The 18,161-nt window shown below is 41.5% G+C and overlaps 5 protein-coding genes and 5 non-coding genes across 10 annotated transcripts; 8 read left to right on the top strand and 2 right to left on the bottom strand.

Moving 5' to 3' along the window:
• Window positions 1-12: 12 nt before the first annotated feature.
• On the top strand, window positions 13-3,496 carry c11h9orf78 (chromosome 11 C9orf78 homolog). Its single transcript, XM_063210971.1, has 9 exons — window positions 13-227; window positions 380-439; window positions 606-657; window positions 756-826; window positions 913-990; window positions 1,251-1,448; window positions 2,007-2,143; window positions 2,415-2,519; window positions 3,208-3,496. The coding sequence occupies exons 1-9, from the start codon at window positions 145-147 to the stop codon at window positions 3,297-3,299; spliced, it is 876 nt and encodes a 291-aa protein (XP_063067041.1). The 5' UTR covers window positions 13-144; the 3' UTR covers window positions 3,300-3,496.
• A 258-nt stretch (window positions 3,497-3,754) lies between these two features.
• med22 (mediator complex subunit 22) lies at window positions 3,755-7,115 on the bottom strand. The gene is made up of 5 exons (XM_063210972.1): window positions 7,008-7,115; window positions 6,495-6,663; window positions 6,311-6,391; window positions 5,993-6,201; window positions 3,755-4,452 (listed from the first exon to the last, which is right to left on the bottom strand). Exons 2-5 carry the CDS (start codon window positions 6,615-6,617, stop codon window positions 4,251-4,253), a joined length of 615 nt encoding a protein of 204 aa, XP_063067042.1. The 5' UTR covers window positions 6,618-6,663; window positions 7,008-7,115; the 3' UTR covers window positions 3,755-4,250.
• Window positions 7,116-7,172: 57 nt separating this feature from the next.
• On the top strand, window positions 7,173-10,823 carry rpl7a (ribosomal protein L7a). Its single transcript, XM_063209768.1, has 8 exons — window positions 7,173-7,181; window positions 7,901-8,021; window positions 8,213-8,362; window positions 9,203-9,343; window positions 9,709-9,788; window positions 10,055-10,185; window positions 10,350-10,419; window positions 10,659-10,823. Exons 1-8 carry the CDS (start codon window positions 7,173-7,175, stop codon window positions 10,761-10,763), a joined length of 807 nt encoding a protein of 268 aa, XP_063065838.1. The 3' UTR covers window positions 10,764-10,823.
• Window positions 8,070-8,141, top strand: LOC134459136 (small nucleolar RNA SNORD24). The gene has a single exon (XR_010036787.1). It is a non-coding gene; the product is annotated as a small nucleolar RNA SNORD24 (small nucleolar RNA).
• On the top strand, window positions 8,978-9,052 carry LOC134459159 (small nucleolar RNA SNORD36). The gene has a single exon (XR_010036808.1). It is a non-coding gene; the product is annotated as a small nucleolar RNA SNORD36 (small nucleolar RNA).
• LOC134459135 (small nucleolar RNA SNORD36) lies at window positions 9,524-9,598 on the top strand. Its single transcript, XR_010036786.1, has one exon. It is a non-coding gene; the product is annotated as a small nucleolar RNA SNORD36 (small nucleolar RNA).
• Window positions 9,839-9,912, top strand: LOC134459147 (small nucleolar RNA SNORD36). Its single transcript, XR_010036797.1, has one exon. It is a non-coding gene; the product is annotated as a small nucleolar RNA SNORD36 (small nucleolar RNA).
• On the top strand, window positions 10,484-10,556 carry LOC134459123 (small nucleolar RNA SNORD36). Its single transcript, XR_010036775.1, has one exon. It is a non-coding gene; the product is annotated as a small nucleolar RNA SNORD36 (small nucleolar RNA).
• A 1,368-nt stretch (window positions 10,824-12,191) lies between the features above and the next one.
• Window positions 12,192-15,373, bottom strand: LOC134458566 (surfeit locus protein 1). Its single transcript, XM_063210970.1, has 9 exons — window positions 15,210-15,373; window positions 14,918-14,996; window positions 14,696-14,835; window positions 14,492-14,574; window positions 13,723-13,914; window positions 13,431-13,503; window positions 13,036-13,198; window positions 12,868-12,949; window positions 12,192-12,775 (listed from the first exon to the last, which is right to left on the bottom strand). Exons 1-9 carry the CDS (start codon window positions 15,270-15,272, stop codon window positions 12,709-12,711), a joined length of 942 nt encoding a protein of 313 aa, XP_063067040.1. The 5' UTR covers window positions 15,273-15,373; the 3' UTR covers window positions 12,192-12,708.
• Window positions 15,374-15,427: 54 nt separating this feature from the next.
• On the top strand, window positions 15,428-18,141 carry surf6 (surfeit 6). Its single transcript, XM_063210969.1, has 5 exons — window positions 15,428-15,551; window positions 16,441-16,547; window positions 16,669-16,875; window positions 17,026-17,105; window positions 17,226-18,141. The coding sequence occupies exons 2-5, from the start codon at window positions 16,454-16,456 to the stop codon at window positions 17,931-17,933; spliced, it is 1,089 nt and encodes a 362-aa protein (XP_063067039.1). The 5' UTR covers window positions 15,428-15,551; window positions 16,441-16,453; the 3' UTR covers window positions 17,934-18,141.
• The last annotated feature ends 20 nt before the right edge of the window (window positions 18,142-18,161 follow it).

The raw sequence follows: 18,161 nt of genomic DNA on the forward strand, positions 1-18,161 counted from the left end.
AAGTTTGTGTTGTTGAGGTCCGTCAGGAACAAGTGTCCCCCTTCATTTTTGAGGTGCGACGTCGTGCCATCGACTTGGATATTTAAAAACACGCGTAACCTCGTGTAATTTAAGTTTGATACACGGATTACGTTGCAGTAAACGATGCCATCGGGTAAACATTTTAGAAGACGAAGAAATGACTCTTCAGAGGAAGAGGAAGACGAAGAGACAACCAGCGACGTGAGGTGAGAACAGAAGCTAACAACAACTAGCGTGCTGCTTGTAATTAATCAGTTGAGATTGGGAGTTGGAAACGACCTCAACGTATGCATGACATGTGTAGAAACAATACCCAATGCTAAGTAAGAACGCATCATTTGGGTTGTCTATGTTGTAGATCAAAACTGGATGAAGTTAAGGAAATACAGAGTCTTCGGAAAAGACAAAGTGGTGTCAGGTAAGCTTATATTTCAAAGTGTCTGACATGCCAATTATTTATGTATACCACGAGTTCTGTGCTTGCTGTAAGTACTGTAAGGAATGTTTTTTTTTCCAATTGATTTGTGAATGATATTAATGTTTGTTTGTATGAATATGAATATATGTATATGAATGTTTTACAGCCTTACTACTCTTAACGTCGGAGAAAAACTTCCTTTGGAAGCTGACATAGAGGTAGGTTTAACAAGTGCTACCAACTCTTAAATGTATATATATGAACATCATGAGCAGGTCAACATGGGCAAGCAAAACTGATCTGATCTTTTGTTTAGGATGACCCATTCAAACTGAAGACTGGTGGTATTGTCAACATGAAGAAAGTCAAAGATCGAAATAGAGATATGTAAGTATAAATCACAGTCTATCAATTTCTGTTGATTTACTTCTGCTGGACTGGAAGACTGACTTCGCCTTTGTCTTGTCTTTTAGGGATGAAGATGATAATGAGCTGAACCTTGGGACTTCCTTCTCTGCAGAGACAAACAGAAGAGATGAAGATGCCGACATGTATGTGGTTTCATGCACTGTAATGCTCCCACACTATGCATGGTCCTTACATTGTACATTGTACTGTGCTGCACGGCAGTGCCAAACCTACCCCAGTATTGATGCAGTAAAAACACAGTGGTGCAGTAAAATGGCATACTGCAAAAATACTGCACCTTAATGCTGTATACAGTGTTTTTGGACAAGGAACTTCTGTAATGTTGCGAAAAACCTGCTGTACAGTCGCTTGCCAATCTTGCGCTTGATTCCCTCCTCTGCAGGATGAAATACATTGAGACAGAGTTGAAGAAAAAGAAAGGAGTGGTGGAGGAAGACGAGCAGAAGGTGAAAGAGAAGAACCCCGAAGATCTTCTGTACGAGCTGCCTGAGAACATCCGCGTCAACTCTGCTAAGAAGACAGAGGAGATGTTGTCCAACCAGATGCTAAGTGGCATCCCAGAGGTGGACCTCGGCATAGAGTAAGTGTTGGTTAAAATCAGCATCACCATTGAAGGTAGAGTTGTATGTCATATTCTTATAGTAGTTTATTTCTAGACTTGATGCTGCTCATTCACAAATATGTTTAATGCACCACCACCACCCGCTTCTAAGTATTCAACATGACTTGGACATTTTCACTTGTTGTTTTCATAAATGAATAGGCGGATCTTCTCCATGTCCGCCATTATAAATGATCAGTCATAGACATCTTTGCCTGCAAAACTTACTGTTCTTTGGTCAGGCTACTAAATATTTATTACTTAGTTAAATAGCCATGAAAATGAATTTGTGAATGGACAGCATACATTTTGAAAATAAACAACTAAAATGTAATACTGTGCCTTTAAGTGCCCTCTCATTATCTAGTTTACCATCAAAAGCACCTCATTTGCTTCGGCGGGAGATTGCAACACAAGTTATTTGAATCAATCCTTTTTATTTGTTTACACACAATTACTATTTTCACTTTTTAAAGATTTTTTCAATCCATTAAGAATTTCCATTGAACTTTGCTCTCTTCTTTCAATCTCCCTCAGTGCTAAGATCAAGAACATCATCCTTACAGAGGATGCTAAAGCCAAGCTCATTGAGCAGCAGAAGAATAGGAAGAAAGACAACGGGACCTCCTTTGTTCCTACAAATATCGCTGTAAATTACGTCCAGCACAACCGATGTAAGTCTAGGTCTTTCCTTGGTAAAAGAATACAAGCAAGTTGCAAATTGTGTTGTATCAGTAAATGTGACCATAACCGTTCATCTTAAAGGTTCACTGTTGGAGAAAGATGCTCTGCTGTTGGCTGTGAATAAAATGTGTAAAAGCAGTGTTTAGTTGCAGTTACCAACTGCTATGCTTGTCATTTTTAACCTTTGAGCCTCTGTAGGTGTATCTAAAAATGTCTCTCGTGGTAAATCAATGTGTGTTTTTTCTTTCTGTTCCCTCGCAGTCTATCATGAGGATCACAACGCTCCCCAGAGACGTCACAGACGAGAGGAGCAGGAGAAAGCCAGACCACTGCGAGTAGGAGACACAGAGAAACCAGGACCAGAGAGTAAGACCCAAATCAAACACTTATTTTAAAACCATAGACACACAGCTTCAGGGCACTCTGCAACTGCAAATAGTGTAGCAGTGTTTCTCAACCTTTGTGTCAGTCTGCACCCCAAGTGGGGTCGTCTGACTCTTAAGTGCCTAGTGGTGAGAGAAAACTGATTTATAGTTGACTACATAACTCATTAATGTTCGGATGCACCACACACAGCCTTTAACTTTCATAAATGTATGCGCTTAATAACATTTTGGGGAGAAAGTGTATGGGGTCATCAGAACTTTGAGATGCCAAAATTAGGTCCCACACCAAAAAATATTGGGAGCCACTGCCCTAGAGCAGTGTTCCATGGCAAGCTTAGGGCCTTAATTTGGTTTGTAGCAACTGATAAGTTACAGCTTCATGCAGTCTGAAATGCATTCCCGGCTGAAGATGTTGCATTATGCTTAGAGATGGTCAAGTTTCAAATCCAACCACTGTGAAACATGTGTAGCCCAATGTACAATATACTTTTCTGATCGCATGCGGCTCCATCCATTTCTACAACTCGAATGAGGCCAGGATTTCATAGCAGCCTTAACACTGCCATATAAATCTTGGCTCATTTTAGTTTCTTCAAAGCAGTTACAGCTCTGGAAATTTAAGAGCACATTGTACAACATATTTTAAAATCAACCTTCTTTCCCCTTAGTACAAGAACCTCAGCGAAAGAGACCAAATCACGAGAAGGCAACAGATGACTACCATTATGAGAAATTCAAGAAGATGAATCGCCGATATTAATGAACCTGGAAAAAATCATGCTGCCCCATACCATTTACTTTTGCCCTTTGTTTCTTATTGTAAATAGTCTTACTATGTTGAACACTTCCCCATAGTCCACATGTTGCTGTTAAGTATTATTGTGCTATTATTTTCAGATGTGCATTTATTAGATGTTATTTCTCCTGCTTTTAAATAAATCATCAGAAAGGATGTTACCTACAATTGCATTTTACTAATAAGACATTTAAGAAATGGTAACTTCCAATCCAAGCTTCTATCCATCAATTCTATTTGAACCAACATAATGAACCATATTTACTGAAACAAAATATTTTAATTGAATATGAAAGGTGCACTTAATAACTTGTGTATGTATATTTGAAATTCAACAATGACAATGCTACATGACAGGAACGTCTAGGTATCTACACATACACACAATATGATCATTATGAAATACTGGCAAATTCACATTTTCATGGTCCTAAAGACATCTCTCCAGGCTGTCGTACACCATCTGTCATTTGAAATACTTCTGAAAATAAAAAGCTTGTGAAAAGCTTTCACAATAATGTAAACAAAGACCAACACATTTTGTATACAGATGAACAAAAACTAATGGCATTACCATGTGCCAGTGTTTGAGTACAGACAAAAAAGATCCATGGCCTAATGCCCTTATGTGAGGATTGAGAACATAACTCCAAACGTAGTTTACTATGAAATATCTCATGGAATGACAAGAAAGTAATATTCCTTATCAAATCTGACACCACAAGTTCTATATAGAGTTATAATATTCCATTCTAAAATATGGAGATGCTGCCATGCAGCAGCACATTAATACTACTGTAAGCTGAAGGACTGAGTGTGGAAATATACAGAGTCCAATCCAGCATCTAGCTTACTCTATCAAAGTCCTTGTGGCTTTGTCTGATCCCCGTCAAACAACTCAATCCAAGGTTGGCATCAGCACTGGTCCCCTGTGCCAGCTGCTCCGTGGCCGTTGAGGTGACGTGGAGCAGCTTCCTGCGCTGAGGAGGGGGTGGCACGCTCTGCTTCTTCTGTGCTGCTGTTGCCAGGTTCAGATGAGGTGTCCAGGAATCCCCAGCTGTCCCTCCTGCGAAACGCCTCACACAACGGCAGCTCTACCCCGTCCCACTGTCCACAGCTTCACGACCGAGGCAGAAACACACATGCACATTACACATCCGCATGTTTTATCCATTTCCCCTGTAATATGGTTGTCACTCTCACAGTTTCCATTCAACTGAGCAGACACAGGCAAACGGGTAACCCTACTGGTATAGTTCAAAGCAGAATGCACACTGGAAATCTGAAATCCCACTCAGACACACAAAAATACACACACACCCAAGGTGCCAGGGCAACAGAAAGGGGTTAAAAAGAACACTGAAAAAGAGCAGAAGCAGTATAAGCCACAGATGTTTTTAGGTTCCAATCATAAAAACGATGATCTTGACAAGCCTCTGTGTGTGTGCGCTTCCTAATTAGCTACGAATAAAAAGGTGTGCAGTGAATTTACATCTCAAATGTCAGAATGCAAAAGAAGAGAGAAGCACAGGCAAGGCAAGATTTGAAGCTTAGTAAAGCTTCAGGAAAAGGAAGTTTATGATTTTCAGGATCAAATAAAGAAACCGACACTAATACTGTGCAAGTTAATCTCTCTTTTATTTCTGTTAAAACCCAGACAGGGTCAAGATTCTGATGCGACACCTTTTTGAGCATATATTTTGTAGTTACTGGACTACAATGCTGTGTTTCATAAGACAAAATAAATGACAGTCTGGGCCTTTCAGTATTTCAGGTGCAAGTAACAATGATACATCTGCTTTTTTAGGTGAATAATATACATCTTAAAGACAAAAGGCACAAATTAACAATATGCCACAAAATAAAGATAGCCTGGCATAGAAGTACTGAAAACATGATTGACCTTTGTTAACCATTCTTATTAGGGATTGCAAAATGATCTCTTAGTCTGATGCGATACCATCTTAATTATTAATGTACAACAATTTACTCCAGAAACTCATTCATAAAACAGGAGATAGTCTACTTAATGACCCACAAAAACTATAAATTGCATTCCGAGATGCATAGACATTTAAGTTAGTTACACTAAGGTGTTTGAAATAAGAATGAACATTATCAAGGCACTTGGTGGCTAAGCATTTGGATGTCTGCAAATATCTCTGTAAAATAAAACACTTGTTGAATTATAAACATCACTTACATTCTGAAGGGAGACAAATGACAACAACAAAAAATGAGTGTGCAAGTCAAGCTAAACCCTCCCGGCCTATTCTGTGGCCTCCAGTCTAATGACATTGATGATCAAAGTTTCCATGCAATATCTCGCAAGAGCACAATTTAAAAGGCCATTCTCTCATTTGCAATAGGGATGTTGAGTGGGAAAAAAGCCCCCAAAAACGTTGCATGGAAACTTCATTTTCTCCACAGAATCAGAGTGGCACAGACACCAGAAACCACAGGAAATGATGGAAAGGAACTAGTTTCACTTGCACACAATGTCTGGTACTGTACAGAGGTGCACATATGAACCAGGTATCTATGGGATTAAGGCACTGGTTGAAGGCACATTGGTGTTTGGTTGTGCGTGTGATGAGTGGGGGAGGGGGGAAGTACAAGGTTCAGGATGGCAGACTGGTGGGGTGTCTTATTTGTACCTGGAGGAGTAATACTCTTCCTCGAGCTCGTAGAGATCTGTGGCAATCTCGTCGCGTAGGGAGATTAGCTTTTTGTCACACTCCTCCTGGAGTGAGCGGAGCTGCTGGTTACGAAGACTGATGGCCTCATTCACAGACGGGAAGTCGTTCAGGATCAGGAACTGCTTCAGGTCCGACACCAGTTTCATCAGCGACTCGCCTGCACGGACCTTTAGTGTAAAATCACATACAAAAAAAATCAATGATTTCTAACACCATTAAACTAAATCAGTGCACGTGCAAAAGTATGATTACTAGGTAGAAATACAGAAATCGTACAATGTTGGCCGCTCTGACTTGCATCTCATAGTGGTCCTGCTCCCCCTGTGTGGCCCTTGACACCTGGGTCTCATCCTCAACCTGTGGATGAGAAAGGAAGTGAAGACGCATGAGATTGACTGACCAATGCAAGAGCATCATGGTCACACAGTTCCTGACATTGACAATTCGCACCTAGGCTTACCTTTGCGGTCTTGATTATTTCTGTGAAATTGTCCAGAATAGACCGGATGTCATCTCGCAGCCTCTTGTTGTAGTTCTGTAGAAGCGTCTCTTTGCTTTGCGGGAGTACCCTCTGAGTGGCCATGTTTCAATTGGGCCACCTTGGTAGTTCTGGTATTAGGCCTATTTTACTGTGGCAAACAGACACAAAAATTGGTCAGTGGCAAGCAAATATAAAAGGTCTCTACAGACACAACATTCAAACACGCTAGGCAGGGCTATAGAAAACTTTTTTTTCATCACGAGGCAATTTGCCTAATAGATGTTATCTTACTAGCCAAACAAACACTCACTATCAGTGGAAGTAGCTAATATGTTTTCTTTTCTACCAGCCGAACGGAATTTTCACCAGCATCCTATCTCCCGATTCTGTGGAGTTCATGAATGCATTCTCCAATGGAGGGGTTTTTAATCCTGAAACTGAAGACCTAAAATAATAAACCACAATTAAAGTGTGATTGAATTGTGAACTCACCTTTGAGCTCATTCCTTTGTTTTTAGCTGAAATGAATTGAGAACTCTTTTCTACAACGAAGGCTCTTGAGAAAACACTTTTGTCGCCTGTGGATGACGTCACGACCAAGCGTCGCGTACATAAATTTCCCACAATCCTCTTTTCTTCCTTTCTGTCTGATCCAACATGGTGAGCGTACATTCATTTCCCTTTGGAGAAGTATCATCTCTAAATCCTTAAACATCTTAAAAGATATACTATCTTACTGTTCTTGTATCACACAGATGTTTGCAATATAACGTGCACTCATCACTTAGGGCGTTATTTTGTTCTATAATAGTAAGGATTTGATGTAAATACTAAATCAATTTATTCATATCGCACTGGCTGTGATGGAGCTTTTTCCTGCTGTATTGCTAGTTGACGTGTGAATGCGAGTTCACATTTGCTGGTTGAAATTGTAAACGGTCTGGTATTCTTCGAGAATGGATTTGTAAGTAAAGAAAGGTCCACTGTTAAGTTAAACTCTGCAATGTTTACGCAAAACCAGAAACGAGCCGTATTTAGCTAACTTGCTACCCGTGGGCCTCCACCTCGAGTTGCGGATGCTTGGTTAGCAAGCTAGCCCTATTAGCGTGGCATATGAGCGTTTGTTGACTGGCGACTCTTTTCAAGCCGAACAGTGAAAGTGTGCTGGTGGAACCCTGCATTCAGTGAATCTGTCATGTTTGATAATGTTGCTCCATCTAGTTAGCCGGGTGGCACAGAGCTGTAAGATGTGAATTAGGAAGGGGGGTTTCATGCTTGATCCAAATGCTGTTGCCGTTTGTCAACTCTTGCCGCACCAAAACTAGTGAACTATTGCAATGGGTCTCTGCCATGATTTTGACGTGTCTTTTTTTGTGTTTTGACAGCCTAAGGGAAAGAAGGCTAAGGGGAAGAAGGTGGCACCAGCCCCTTCAGTGGCTAAGAAGCATGAGGTGAAGAAAGTGGTGAACCCCCTTTTCGAGAAGAGGCCTAAGAACTTTGGCATTGGTAAGTACACATGGAATGCTTATTTGTGTAGTTGACGTCTTTGACGAGTGCAGATGATGAAAACTATCTTTTGCTTTCTAAACATTAATGTTGACAACCTTCCACCAAGATCGCTGAGCACTCCAAATAAAGCTGTATACCTTCAGGGATGTTTTCTTTGGCATGATGCTCATGAACTCTTCTCTGTTCAGGTCAGGACATCCAGCCCAAAAGGGACCTCACCCGCTTTACGAAATGGCCCCGTTACGTGCGTCTCCAGCGCCAGCGGTCCATCCTCTACAAGAGGCTGAAGGTCCCCCCTGCAATCAACCAGTTCACCCAGGCTCTGGACCGCCAGACCGGTAAGGCTGTCTGGCCATGATGGCTGATTCTGATGCCACCGTATGCACATTGCAGGGATTGTGACGGTGACATTGTTTTTGGAACTAGAGCATTGTGCTTGGATGTCTGAATTGGTTGGCTTGTCGGTTATTTGATTAAGTCTTTTAAAATACTGTAGATTTTGTGCCATAGAAATCTTGAATTATTGTGATGCAAGCGTTGTGGCACATGTGTGGTTTTGTTGGTTGGTGCATTGAGTTGGTCGTTGCCTGTGTGGACTGGAGGCGAAGCGTCTGTGACCAGGCCAAGCTTGTGTTTGGGATGTAGATCAAATGCTCCTTGGTTGTATGATGCCTGAGCGAACCTGGTGACGCACCGAGGCAAATCGCGTTGTCCGCTCTAAATAAAAGAATATAAAGTCAAAAGTGTGCGGTTAACTTTTTCCTTTTGAAGGCTCCTTGGTTGTATGTTTGACTGCTCCTGGCTACTGTTGCCCTTTGAGAATTGGACAAAGGTGCATAGTTTCTGGCTAGTATATTAGATAACGCTGTCTACAGTCTCTTGTTGCTGATGACTGAAATCTTAATGGTTTGCGTTACACAATTTGCATGTGCTGTGTGTGTGGAGATGGTTGTGAGCAATGATGTGTTGAATTTCTTCACCTGAATCCTCTATGTGGATCAAAACCGAGCTTTTTAATCCTGAGCAACAACCAATCTTTCGGTAATCTGATTGTTTCTATGAATTTGAATGTAACTGCAGCCAAATGGATTTGACTGAAATTGATTGTTTTGATTTTTTTTTATGTTCACTGTCCTCTGTCTGTAGTTGATTAAACGATGTGTCCTGTGTCCCAACAGCCACACAGCTGTTCAAGCTGGCTCACAAGTACAGGCCTGAGACCAAGCAGGAGAAGAAGCGCAGGCTGCTGGCCCGTGCTGAACAGAAGGCTGCCGGCAAGGGAGACGCCCCCACCAAGAGGCCCCCTGTCCTCCGCGCAGGTAAACTCACCTCTGAAGTAATTGGAAGTCTGTGTTATTACAGGGCTTGTTTAATTGTACTCTTCACCATGTATAAATAGTCTTAACACGGGTCTTGACCTCAATTCTTTGACCTAAACAAAGTGTGTTGTCTTGCATTATTGCATGCATGTGCTGCATGTGTAATGAGAAGATGGTTGTGAGCAATGATGTTTTGAATTTCTTCACCTGAATCCTCTTTGTGGATCCAAACCGAGCTTTTTAACCCTGAGCAACAACCTTTATGATCAGCCACTGTTGGCAGTGGCACTTCCGTTTGTAGTTACATGATGCAACAAAGTAGTGGATGTTATGTGTTGCTGATGTATGCTCTGTTCCTTCTTCAGGTGTCAACACTGTCACCACTCTGGTAGAGAGCAAGAAGGCTCAGCTCGTCATCATTGCTCATGACGTGGACCCCATTGAGGTAAGAGCTGATTGTGATGCAGATGGGTCTATCTGTACTGAGGTGGTTGTGAGCAATGATGTTTGAATTTCTTCACCTGAATCCTCTATGTTGATCATAAACGAGCTTTTTAACCCTGAGCAACAACCAATCCTTCATAACTGTCCAGAGCATTGGCAATAGAAGTAATATAATTGGCAGTAATTTTAAACTTGTCATTCTTAGTCAATACAACACCCAGAAATGATTACAGGTCACTTCAAATACTGTGTGGTCTCTTTCTGCAGCTGGTGGTGTTCCTCCCTGCTCTGTGCCGCAAGATGGGCGTGCCATACTGCATCGTGAAGGGCAAGGCCAGGTTGGGCAGGCTAGTGCACAGGAAAACATGCACCTCCGTCGCCTTCACACAGACCAACCCGTAAGTAGTTGTGTGCCGCATTGGTTGTATGATTGCAGTTTATGCTGCAGTTGTTATTGATTAACATGTGATGAGTGTATGTGTGTTTGTGGATTAAGCCTTTTGCATATTCCTGGCTATGGTATTAAAATTCAAACTTGGTGGTGTTTGTGTATCTCTTCCAGTGAAGACAAGGGAGCACTTGGTAAGCTTGTGGAAGCCATCAAGACCAACTACAACGACAGATATGAAGAGGTGAGTTTGAGACTTGAATCACTACCATGATCCTATCCTGGATTTTCTAAGATATAGTATGGTTTTGCTGTGATGTAAGAATTTCTTCACCTGAATCCACTATGTGGATTAAAATGAGCTTTTTAACACTGAGCAACAACCTCAAAGCACTTTCTTTTGGTAAATAGGAGAGCAGTTTTATGCTTAACTGTAAATTGGTCATTATTACTCATGTTGATGTCCCTGTGCTTGCTCTACAGATCCGTCGTCACTGGGGAGGCAACATTCTGGGCCCCAAGTCCACAGCACGCTTTGCCAAGCTGGAGAAGGCTAAAGCCAAGGAACTGGCCACCAAGCTGGGTTAAACACTCAGCATACCCCCTTGTGTTTAATAGAAAAATAAAAAACCCAAAAGAAAAATCAAAGGCTTTGGTTATTTACTTTGTCTGCAGAAGTTGACTTCTGGGTTGAGAGGTATGCTGCACATTTGCTCCATAAGATGATTATAATTGCCTCAAGTTGCAGCATGATTGAGACCATTATCACCTGCACCAAAACATAGGCAGTAGTATTGCATTTGGGGGGTCTACTGACTGCACAGTAAATTGACCACAGTAGCTTGGCTTGAGAAGATTTGGGTTTTATAAATCAGGATCTTATTAACATTGAGCTTTTGACTAGAAATGGAACATTTCACATGTGGCATGGATGACACTTGCGGCTTGCTGTCCAGTTTTTATTAGCATGCAGTACATTCTGAAAATATCAATGTCCTGCAATAAAATTACTGAACTCTGCGGAGTAGAGCTGCAACACATTTGTGCAAAACTTGACTATTAGGGCTTTTTGTTTCTTTATTGATGAATGTTGACATTTTCCAAACTTTGTTACCTTAGGGCAGGTGGCCATTGCAGTTTCACCTTTTCGTTGTCCATCCCTTTGTTCCTATTTATGTATTTGGCCCTAAAGAAAGCTAGGACACCCCTGGACAGTTTTAATGGAATATGGAAAAGCAATATTTCCATTCAATGTTCAACTACTTTAAATTCACAGCCCACATTAACTTTTAAATATTTTGATTATATTTACACATTTTGGGTTAAAAGAAATCAGCCAAAAGAAACCCCATGAAAACAGGATTTCAAGAATACTAAGATGGAGTCACCATTTTCTTCAGAAAACGGACAAATGTTAATCACTATCAAAGTGGTACTTTCCTACATGTCAATGTTCAATACCTAGGAATCTTCACCAAGGTCAATGGCAGTTGCATTGCAGTCAGTGACTTTTTCATTTCTGGTTGTATTATACCGTAGAGATTCCCATGCCTGGTTTTGGTGCTTTGGTGGCATGGGCTAGCCTCAAGCCAGATTGAATGTGAATGTCTGGGTCCAATCAATAAGAAATCGCAAGATTGATGGGAACAACCCATTGTTTCAAATAGTGTCATGGGCCAAAAATGAAAGCTACATGTAATCTGGGCTTCCATAACTTCGGTTAAATACCACAGCCAATCAGCCATGGTCAGATTTAGGTATTAGACCAGGTTTGGTAAAAAGTGAAAGGCCATTGACCCCTATACAGTTCATTTTTTAAATTGAGGCTTGTATGAAATGTAGAATCCTTGTCACCTCTGTTTACCTTACCCATTGAGTTGACTGACCTTGCTATAAAGAGTAAAAAAAAGAAAGCGTGTTTCTTATATTTCACACACCAAAGTGACAACACAAAGAAACAGATGATCTTAACCTCACAGTATTGGCTATAGATTGAATGGAAAACACTAGAAAGCAAATTGGTTTTTTTTTAATTGTTTTTATAAGGCTTCACATTCCAATCCACTCATCCAAAGAATGCAGAAGCTCAACAAAATTGTTTACAATGGCTGAACAGACCATGATACTGCAGCTGTCATTTAGTATAACACTTCCACCACACAAAACGTCTGGACAGTGGCCGGATCAGATTATCCAAATTACGTATTTGTGTTCTATGCCGTTTTTTAAACAGAAGGAATTCATAGTCCACATGTTTATGACCAATCTGCATTTATATGATGGATATGGACAGTTTTTAAATGTACAAGTACATATCGGACATTTCTGAATTTGTTGGATTTAATAATAACCCAGAATCCACAAGTCAGAATGTAAATTGTATTACTGCTTAGTAGTAGTATCCTAAACTGACCCTAATCCATTTGCCACAGCCAAGCTTTATCTTCGTATAATGTGGTCCTATAAATATTCTCTTACATATTTACATTTTTTTTTTTACACCACACATCAGACAATCACAAATATCCTGCATTCACAAGGCAACACGCTTGATGAACTTCAGGTACCACATGTAGGATGTTGCAGAGCATAAACTGTACCTGTAAGGGAATATGAATATAAAGCCAAAAGTATTAGGTGTCTAGAACAGATGTGAAATTAAACATGTACATATTTTGATTAAATTACTCACCATGTTATAACATATTGCATGTGTTCATTGCGTAGGGTGACGCGAGTCTGACCGCCAATTGGACCTCCAGGAATTGTGCTAGCTGTAACAAAAATCACAATGTGTCAATGAGTGATATGTTTGAATCGAGCCATATTACGTGTGTATGCTGCTATATTTATCTCTAACCTAAGTCAGCATCGATGAAGATTGCTTCTGCCCCTGTGGCCATAGACATGGCCTCCAGGTCGCGGTAGTGCCAGCGGTTCGCCTCTACGTTGTTATGGGGTACAAACGGCTTGCGTTGCTCTGTCAGTCGCACCACCCCAACAACATCCACTTCGTCTTCCACCTGCCACGGAGCACATTCATGAAGTTATTACATTACAACAGGGCAGTGTTATCTTAGGAGGTGGTTTCAGGACCCTCATACTCAAATGTTCATTCACAATGGTGATCCAGGGGGTGTTGTGATACACGAATTATGACAGTAATAACAATACTGCAAGATTAAATGTAATGATAAAAAAGAAATGCCTATATTACAAGCATAACTATTTTAAAATTTCTAGCAAATGTATTACCTGGCCTTTCATTCTGGTTTCTGGCCTGATCTTCTGTTTGGGGACATATCCTCGATTCACAAGAATCTTGATCCTGTCAAGTGGAACAAACAAACAATCACAGAAATCAGAAACGAGCACAATGTAGAAATGCCATGTTTGCATAAAAGACTGCTTCTCAACACTATTTTCCATAATATAGAAATAATTTGTGAATTAAAAAAAAAGTATGCTAGAAGGGGAACTGATATTTTACTGTTCTACTATGGTAGCATGATCAACTCAACAGCAATGTGAAGGGTGGACATATTACCCCAAGTCTGTGCAGTAGAATGGGGTTACGATGTTGGCCCCAGTCTCTCCACTGGAGCCGAGCTGGCCCGCCTGTCGTGCCTCCTTCTCTGGGTCTACGGGGGAACGCGGTAGGATGTGGATCTCCTGAGAATGGTCGAATCTCCCCCGCACCTTCACCCGCCTGTACTCCAGGGTTTTCAGCTCCATGGGGCTGTTCAAACATCACAACCAGGGCTGTAAATTAACCTTTTTCATCACTAGTCAAAATGTCAAGTAGATGTTAATCTTACTAGTCAAACAATACACTCACTGATGGATCAAACTGGCTAGTTAAGTTGATATTTTCCATCAGCCAAACTGAAATTCCACTAGCATTTGGCTGGTGTTTATTTAGAGCCCTGACCACAACCCTAATTTTATTCCACAACGCAATTCAATTTTTTGCACTGAGGATGGTCTGAATGGGACCGAAACGTTTGCACTGTTCACTTGGGTAGCACTTTTTTATTTTCGAAACATGCAATAAAAGGACACTATTGCATCTGCATACAAGGTGTGCGAGTTCCCCTTACTTGATCCTACAACGCAATTCAACAAATGTGAAGTTAGTAGCATAGTGTTTCATCCTTTTCTCCACATAAAATTAATAAAGTCTACCAATTTAAGCCCTTCTGACTGTTCGGGCAGTAGGCCTATGTATTATGTGTATTACGTAGCCTTTATAAGTATATATTTCTGTAAGTTTTGGTAAGTTTTTAGAGCATTGATTAAAGAGTTTGGACACTTACTCAGTGGGTAGGGGGACTGGTTCAGCTGTGGTCAAGGATCTCAGCTCCTCAATAAGCTGCAATTTCCACTGTCTTCGCATGACCTGATAAATTAGAAATGTACAACTCTAGAACACCATTGTTCATTACCATCATTTTCATGAAAACATATAGGCTACAGGACATCCCATTAGCAGAACAGTACATTAGGTCTCATCATCATACCTGCCATGTACCAAGGCCAAATGTGGTAATGGGTATCAGCAGCAAGAACCACTTCAGAAAAATATCATCTGCTCTCTCTCCTTGGGCAGCAGTGGTAGACTTTGGCTGGCGAGGGACCAGCCACACCTTTCCCCTCAGAGCTAAAAATGAAACATGCATTGTAAGATCAGGATACCTGACATCCATCACTGACATACCAACTCATCAGATGTGGAAACATACCTTGATGTGGACACCCATATGAGCGAGACAGCAAAGTGTGATGAGATGCATACGTCCTCCTTGGTACAAAGGTAAGTGTCTAAGAGCAATATAACACATGAATGAAATGGTCATTCCGGTAGAGCAGCAATGTATCGTATCAGAACAGTTTACACTTTTCCTAGAAGTACATAACAGTTTCAAAACAATACTTTCTGGTATGAAAGTTAAAGCTGTAACAATTGACAAATGAAAAAGATAATGCCTGGCTTGTGTCAGGTAACACTAGGTTATCTTACAAACCATTGCTTACATGGGTCTGAATTATCCTCCGAGCGCTATTGGAGAAGGCGAGTATGATCTTCAAATTGTTCATGGCTGAATCTAAAATTTCTGTTTATTCTGGAGGAGAGAAAAAGGCTCACGGCTGATAGCAGAGCATGTTTTTCGTAACAGGTTAACTACATAACTTTCGCTTCACGATTTCAGGGGGAATGTATTGAATGTAACCACTTCCGGGGGTCATGTTGCTTGTAGGCACGGCGCATGCGCAATAACCCCACACGTGCACGTCCATAGTTGTGATTTTCATGTACTCGTGTTACGAATAAGTTTGTGGATTATAAAGACTTCTGCCTTTTCTTTGACGTCTCGGGTAGGTCCTCTTCAAAGCACTGCGTACATTTCCATAGTGATGGTGGTTTCAAATGTCTTGACGGAGATGACAAACGTGCTTGTAGGCTAGATGTTGAGCACAACATTGCATCTATGGCAGAATCTGGATTTTTACTATATGCTGGTCAGAGGAGATTTATTCTGAGAGTATTGGGTTTAACCCTGTTGTTACTAATTATTATTAATCATTTAAAATGCCACTCCTTCAAAGTGTGTGTGTGTGTGTGTGTGTGTGTGTTTGCGCGTGCGAACGAGAGAGGCTGGCTGTCTCTCAAGTGGGAATGTATGAAAGGCAGTAGGTCCATGTTATTGTACTGTACTACACTGTTAACTGCTGTACCTTTTAGGACAGTAAAATTCATTGGCTGTATGTTATAAATTCATGGCATCCTACTCCTGGACTTTTTTGGTTTGTGCAAAGTAGCATCATGGGATTCAGCAGTCTATTACTGGATACCTTTTGGAGTAAAAAAAAAAAAAAAAAGAAACTCAACAACAGCCTCAGCTAGTCTTGCCGCAGGAGCCACAGCCCATTGGTCCCACATCACTTAGATTTTAAACATTCTTGTTAGGCCTATTGGTTCTCTTAGTTTACTTGGAAATGTGGGAACATATAGTTGTAGAGCATAGGGCTTATATCTGAATAATTTCGTAAAACTGTGGGAACATGGAGCAGCAGGAATAAGCTGGGATCATTTGGGCTGTGGGACCAATGGGCTGTGGGAACATAGAGCTGACCCCCATGCCGCTGCTGGTTTGTACCTGATCTACGCTTACCAGAAGTGTAATGGAAAGTTTCGGTTTTCATTAACATTAAAAAAAAGACTGCTGTTGATGCTCAAATGTGTATTATATTTCTATTTCGTAAGGTTTTGCCCCAAGATGACTAGTCTGGCGGCTAAATACGATTATTTGGAGAAATATGCAAGTAAAGTGGTCTCATCTCAGCAGGCTGAACCCAGAAAACGTCCTTATGGTAAATATCGGCAATTTCCATGCAAAATTGTATTTGTGTTTCACTATGAAAGATCGCTCATGACTTCCAATATGTTGGATTTGCAACTTCATGTTAAAAATGTTCTGTTCTCTTCTGTTAGTTCCATACAAAGGGGGCAGTGAAGATGGGCCTTCTAAAAAGAAGAACAAACAGAAGCAGACACAAGGAGGGCAGAAGAATAAACAACCTGCTGCCAAGACTAACAAGAAACCAAACACCAATGCAACACAGAAGAAATTCAATGTTGTTGACTCAGAAACTCCTAAGAATAACTTTGTAACCCCATCATCTAGCAAATCATCACAAGGTAACATAATTGGCTTTGACTACAATGTTTTTCTCCCCTTGAAACTGGTTTATGTTGGTCCTGGGCCTGGCAGCTGCATACACCCACAAAGCAGATGAATAACAATGAATTGTGTGTGTGTGTGTGTGTGTGTGTGTGTTTCATTCACAGAAGCAGAAACGCCAAAGTTTTTCGCACGAGACATATTACGTCAACGACTCCATCAGAAAATTGAGGAAAATCGCAAACAGGTCAGCCTTTCACCAAATGTACAAATGTCTAGTCACTAAAAAGTTTTCTAGTTTTCTACTTTCTAGTCACTAAAAAGTCACACTAATTCTGACCAATTTGTTTTTTGCTTTCCCTCTCAGGGCCCTGTTGTAGACCCTTCCTCAGAAGAGGTCAAGAAGAGACGGGAGAGGCGGAAACAAGAGAGGGAGCGCAAGAAGAGGAAAAAGAAAGAGTTCCGAGCCAAACAGCTGGCAGCCAAAGCTGCTGCAGAGAATGGGGACAACGAGGAAGACGCAGCGAAGGAGGCAAAGCCTGCTCCGACCACAGTCAGCACACCAGGCCAAAGGGACACCACCTCCGTGGTGTTCAGCAAGGTGGAGGTGGGCGAGGAGTACGTGGAGAAGTCCGTCCGCCAGAAGGAGAAGCGGAAACAGGTGAAGGGAGGCATGACGCCCCTGACGGGCAAGAACTACAAGCAGCTGCTGAGCCGCGTGCAGGCCAGGAACGCCAAGCTGGAGGAGCTGCGGGAGAAGGACCCGGCCAAGGCCCAGAAGGAAGAGGAGAAGATGAAGTGGACCAACCTGCTGTACAAGGCAGAGGGCCTGAAGATCAAGGACAACGAGGACATGCTGAAGGCCTCGCTGAAGAAGAAGGAGCAGAGGAAGTCGCAGGTCAAGAAGAAGTGGACGGAGAGGAGCCAAAACGTGCTGGAGAAGATGCAGCACCGGCAGGACAAGAGACGCAAGAACCTCCAGAGGAGGAAGCAGGGCAAGGTCGAGACTCGTAAACAGAAAGCCCGCAAGAAGGGCCGCGTTCTGCCAGAGGATCTCAAGAAGGCTAAAGTCTAGAGGAATAATGTTAAGGGGGGCAAGTTAAAGATATGCGCAGGAGATTATGGAACTGGTTAATAAGACTGGCTGTCTAACCTTGTGAGTTTAAAAGACTCTAACATCATGGGGGAAGACTGTTCCTGTGCGCTCTGTGGCTTATGACTAAAGAGATGCATTTATAGACTGTTGTAATGTTGTATGAATGTTATAAAATAATTTTCATATATGGTCGTTTTGTCCTTGTAT

The sequence above is a fragment of the Engraulis encrasicolus genome, chromosome 11, assembly GCF_034702125.1.
Source record: "Engraulis encrasicolus isolate BLACKSEA-1 chromosome 11, IST_EnEncr_1.0, whole genome shotgun sequence".
Classification (NCBI taxonomy): domain Eukaryota; kingdom Metazoa; phylum Chordata; class Actinopteri; order Clupeiformes; family Engraulidae; genus Engraulis; species Engraulis encrasicolus.